Consider the following 5274-nt stretch of genomic DNA (forward strand, 5'->3'; position numbering starts at 1 on the left):
TCAAGGCTTCGCTCCCTTCTCATTCCAAGCTCAAGTCTCCTGAAGCCTCTGTTAGTGACTCGCCTCTGCAGCTAGATTTACCTGTTGACCTGTCGTCGGAGGAAAGGGTTTCTCCGACGCCTGGCAAGGCCCTGAGACTGTCTGATGCGGATAGGGAGGAGGTGGGTTGGAGCTCTCCTCCCTCTGCTTCCTCTGACCAGGAGTACCGGAGAAACAGCGAACGCAGGAGCAAGAGCAACCATGATCGCCCGTCTAGAAAGCTGATGCTGGAAGCGGCGGAATCGGAGCCCTCGAAGGAGACGCCTGTGTCTACCCCGCCTCTGGCCCTGCATCAAGCTCCTGCGATCTCGTTGGGTGGCTCGACTTCCTCGGGCCAACTCCTGATGCTGGACGCACCCATCCCAGCTCTGGGGGCTGCGGTGGCCCGTGCACCACGCTCTAGAGCCCCGCCAGCGGAAGCCCTTCGCAAAAGCGCGAGAGCTAAAGGGGCCACTGAGGGCCCAGTGCTGGAGCGCGCCATGCGGGCCACTGCGGAGAAGAATTCCATGGCCAAGGTCTCCATCGAACCATCCGCCTCCCCGGCCGACAATGAAGTTGCTGCTACCCCGTCCTCCGTCACTCCTGCACCAGGTAACTCTTTCCCCTCCTCTTCCTTTGTTGCTTTCCAAGCTTCTTCGGTAGAGCATCTCGTTAAGGTGGCCAGAGACAGTTGTATCCTGTTCAAGTCCTCGGACGGATCCCCTGCCCAAGCGGTGGCTCTGCTCCAAGCTCGTGAACGCGCCCAAGCTGAACTGCTCGCAGCCAGAAGGAAGATAGAAGAGGAGACGGCAAAAGCCAAGGAAGAAGCTGCTCGGGCAAGTACTGACCATGGGGAGGAAAGTACTTGCCCAGAGGGAGGCCCCGAGGGGGAGCCAACCTCGGGCTCTGGCAAAGTTAAGAAGACTGCTCCCAAAAAGAAGAGAATAGCCCGCAGACCCACTCCTGTTGGGCACCGACCGCTAACCCGCCAAGCACGGGCGCTTAGCCTGGTTCGCCAATGAGAGCCCTTTTCTGGAATATCAGAGGGTTCGGCCGTAGGGGGAGGCGAACCCTGCTCAAAGATTACCTCAGGCTACACCATATTGATCTGGTTCTGCTGCAAGAAACCATCAAACAAGACTTCACGGACGCCGAACTTGCCAGCCTTGAAGTTGGCGAGAAATTTTTCTGGACCTGGCTCCCGGCGAATGGCCATTCGGGAGGCATGCTCCTGGGAGTTAGGGACAGTATGTTTGAGGTGGGGAGAATGGACAGGGGTCAATTCTTTCTCAGCCTTTCTATCCTTCATCGGGCTACCAAGAAGAAGATTGAGGTCATTGGTATCTATGGTCCTGCGGACCATGCTCGCTCCAGGGGGTTCCTGGCCGAGATTACGGACAAGATCGCCAACTGTGACCTTCCGATTCTCATGGGAGGGGATTTCAACCTTATCAGAGTGGCTGAAGACAAGAACAACGACAATCTTAACTGGACCCTCATGGATCTATTCAACAACAGCATTGCCTCTTGGGCTCTTAGGGAAATTCCGCGCACGGGGGCGCGTTTTACATGGTCTAACCATCAGCTGAACCCTGTTCGCTCTGCTCTTGATAGAGTTTTTGTGTCCGCATCCTTCGAGGCCATTTTCCCTCTTTGCTCGCTCGCTGCTGAAACCAGCCTAGGGTCTGATCACACGCCGCTGGTCTTTGATACCGGGGAGGGTTTCCCCATACGTTCCAACCGTTTCTTCTTCGAGACTAGCTGGTTCGAGCGCCCCGACTTTGTCCCGCTTATGCAGCTAACCTGGGACAGGTTGCTGTCCAAAGTAGGTGGCCGTGACATCATTGACTGGTGGTCCTTCATGTCGACGGGAATAAGACAATACTTGCGGGGCTGGAACCAGAACCTTGGTAGGGATTCCAAGGCCACAAAGTTGTCACTCTTGACGCAGATTGCCCAGCTCGACGTCCTGGCAGACTCTTCGGGCCTTGACGAAGACGCCTGGGCATCTAGATATCACCTGGAAGAACAGCTGCTGCACATCTATAAGATGGAAGAGGAGCACTGGAGGCAGCGGGGCAGAGTTAAGTGGGCGCTGCAGGGAGACGCGAACACAGCATACTTTCACGCAGTCGCCAACGGCAGAAGAAGGAAATGTAATATATCTGCTCTGATCTCGGATAGCGGGACAATCACATACCCGAAGCTCATCCAACAACACGTATATGATTTCTACAGGAACCTCCTTGGCTCGTCCGCTCCAAGGGTTTGTGGGTTGGCGCCAGATACCTGGGATAGGTACAATAGGGTCTCAGAGGAAGAGAACGTGAACTTGACCTATACCTTCTCTGAGTCTGAGCTCGAAGCCATCGTTAAAGACATGAAGACGGACACCGCCCCGGGCCCGGACGGCTTTCCAGTTGTTTTCTTCAAGAAATTCTGGCCGCAGGTCAAACTTGGGGTTCTACACATTCTCAACGACTTTGTGCTGGGGCGCATTGACATCTCTAGGCTTAACTTCGGAATTCTATCTCTTATTCCAAAAGTTCCGGGCGCAGACCAAATCACGCAATACAGACCGATTGCCTTGATCAACGTGATTTTTAAGATAGTCTCCAAAGCATATGCTACTAGGTTGGATCCGATTGCGCATAGGATCTTATCCCCCAATCAAACTGCCTTTATAAAAGGAAGAAACATCCTTGATGGTCCGCTGGCTCTGCTGGAAATCATTCATGACTTGAGGAAGAGAAAGCACAATGGGGTGCTTCTCAAACTTGACTTCGAAAAGGCCTACGACAGAGTGAATTGGGACTTCCTGGGGGAAGTACTGCGTTGCAAAGGTTTTGACGAAGGCTACATCCATAGGATTTCTCAGCTTGTCTCTGGGGGACAAACGGCTATCTCGATCAACGGTGAAGTGGGGCCGTTTTTCAGGAATAAGAGAGGGGTTCGACAGGGAGATCCCCTCTCACCGCTGCTGTTCAACTTCATTGGCGAGGCCTTGTCGGGTATTCTCACTGCTGCTGCCAAGGCCGGTCATATTCACGGCCTGGCTTCGCACCTTCTGCCCGGGGGCGTCTCCCATCTTCAATACGCAGACGATACGCTCATCCTCATCCAGGGTTCCGATGAGGACATTGCCAATCTCAAGTTTCTTCTGATGTGTTTTGAGGATATGTCTGGGCTCAAGATAAATTACCACAAGAGTGAGGTGTTTGTGATGGGACAGAGGTTCGAGGAGCGAACGGATATCGCTAACAAGCTAAACTGCAAGCTAGGCACCTTCCCCTTCATTTACCTGGGTCTCCCTATCTCGGACAGGAAACTTACCCTGGAACAGTGGCTCTTCTTGGTGAGGAAACTCGCTACCAAAATCGAACCGTGGCTGGGAAGGTTGATGTCATCAGGGGGACGACTCATCCTCTCCAATGCGTGCCTAGATAATCTACCAATATATGCCATGGGTCTGTTCCTCCTCCATGACGGGATTCATGCGAGGTTTGACTCGCACCGCTCTAAGTTCTTCTGGGAAGGCGCGGGACCAAAAAGGAAGTACCATCTTGTGAACTGGCCAACTGTGTGCAGACCTAAGGAAGTGGGAGGCCTTGGGTTGCTCAATACCAAAAAGATGAATTTGGCGCTGCTTCTGAAATGGCTTTGGAGGCTATATCAGGATGAGGACACGATTTGGGCCCGTATCCTTCGTGCTAAGTATGCGGACGCCTCCGACCTGTTTGCGGGCTCAGGTCAGGGAGGGTCACCTTTCTGGAAAAGCCTTCACAAGATCAAGCATCTGTTTAAGGCTGGCGCAAAGCACAAGGTGCGGAACGGCATTAGAACCAGTTTCTGGAAGGACTGGTGGTGGGGGAGGGGCCCCCTCCTAGAATCCTTTCCTATGTTGTATGCCATTTGTGACAATCAAGATATTACGGTTGCTGACGCGTTTCTCCAAGACTCTATACAAGTTCGCTTCCGCCGTTCTCTTGATCCAGAGGGCCTGCGTCAATGGGTCGAGCTTCAAAATACCTTAGTGGAAGTTATTCTCACCGAGGGTCAAGACCAGATTTCCTGGCACCTGGAACAGTCCGGATCCTACTCTGTGAAGTCCATGTACTCGATGCTTTCGCGAGGCACGTCTATTGCCCACTTCAAAGACATGTGGGAAGCCCCGGTCCCGCTCAAAATCAAAATCTTCTCCTGGCAGCTGGCGCTAGATAAGCTACCTTCGGGACTACAGATTCGTGCTCGCCACGGCCCCTCCAATGGACTCTGCCCATTGTGCGGGGCGCCTGAGGACGCTAGCCATATCTTCTTCTCCTGCTCCTTGGCGATCTTTGCGTGGTCCGTCACGCGCCAGATGCTCGGGTGCAACTGGTGCCCCACCAATTTTGCCCAATTCCACGACATCCTGTCTAGCTTCTCGGGTTACCCCAAAAAATTACTGTGGATCCTGTTCCTTGCCCAATCTTGGGCTTTGTGAAATGTGCGCAATAAACTTGCCATTGAAAAGAAAACTATTGCTAACCCAGCTGACATTATTTTCAAAATCATCATTTTTTTGCAGCTGTGGAGCCTAAAATGCAAGCCAAGAGAAAAGGAGGGCTTAAGCTGGATAGCACGCGAGCTAAGGGAGCTGTACGCGGCGCTCAAGCCAACGCCGTCGTGAAGGAGTAGGCCGGCCACGGAACGGGTACCTGGACGGCCAAGACGGCGGGGAGTCTCCCTGGTTTTTGTGTTGCTTGTTACGTTGTGATCGTTGGAATCTTTTTCTTTGGTGCTCTGTTATGTGTGGCCAAGCTGTAATGCCCAGCAGTTGTACCTGAATTGTTACCTTCGTGGCTTTATTAATTTAAAGTCGGGCAAGCTATTGCCTATTATCTAAAAAAGCAATGTAAATCATTGAGGCTTAATTGACATTTGTTCAGTCATATGCATGCGTGAGCATATGCCAAGTCGATATAAATGAATTATTCAGAGGAGGATACCACAATGCCATACTTACTTATGAATAAAACAATGCAAGCAAACATCCATGACATGCTACTCATATTAATAAATTGGAGCTAATCATGAGAGATCATGAACTACTAGACTTTCTCAAATAACATATACCTCACATGAACCAACTAAGCATGCTCACATGGATGAGTATATGTACAAAAATGAAAACAAATAGAGTTCATACCAGCCTCTCACCACAATCCAATTGTCGTAGATCGTCATTATTGCCTTTCACTTGTGTAGCTTGGATAA

At 51.8% G+C, this 5274-nt stretch overlaps 1 protein-coding gene across 1 annotated transcript; it reads left to right on the top strand.

Annotated features, from left to right (window-relative positions):
• Window positions 1-297: 297 nt before the first annotated feature.
• Window positions 298-4907, top strand: LOC127335242 (uncharacterized). Its single transcript, XM_051361853.2, has 2 exons — window positions 298-630; window positions 4586-4907. The coding sequence occupies exons 1-2, from the start codon at window positions 384-386 to the stop codon at window positions 4693-4695; spliced, it is 357 nt and encodes a 118-aa protein (XP_051217813.1). The 5' UTR covers window positions 298-383; the 3' UTR covers window positions 4696-4907.
• The last annotated feature ends 367 nt before the right edge of the window (window positions 4908-5274 follow it).

Source organism: Lolium perenne, chromosome 2, assembly GCF_019359855.2.
Source record: "Lolium perenne isolate Kyuss_39 chromosome 2, Kyuss_2.0, whole genome shotgun sequence".
Lineage (NCBI taxonomy): Eukaryota > Viridiplantae > Streptophyta > Magnoliopsida > Poales > Poaceae > Lolium > Lolium perenne.

Coding starts and splice junctions, on each gene's coding strand:
- LOC127335242 (XM_051361853.2), top strand. CDS start 384: ATGCTGGACGCACCCATCCCAGCTCTGGGGGCTGCGGTGGCCCGTGCA. Junction 631..4,585: donor CTCCGTCACTCCTGCACCAG/GTAACTCTTTCC, acceptor ATTTTTTTGCAG/CTGTGGAGCCTAAAATGCAA.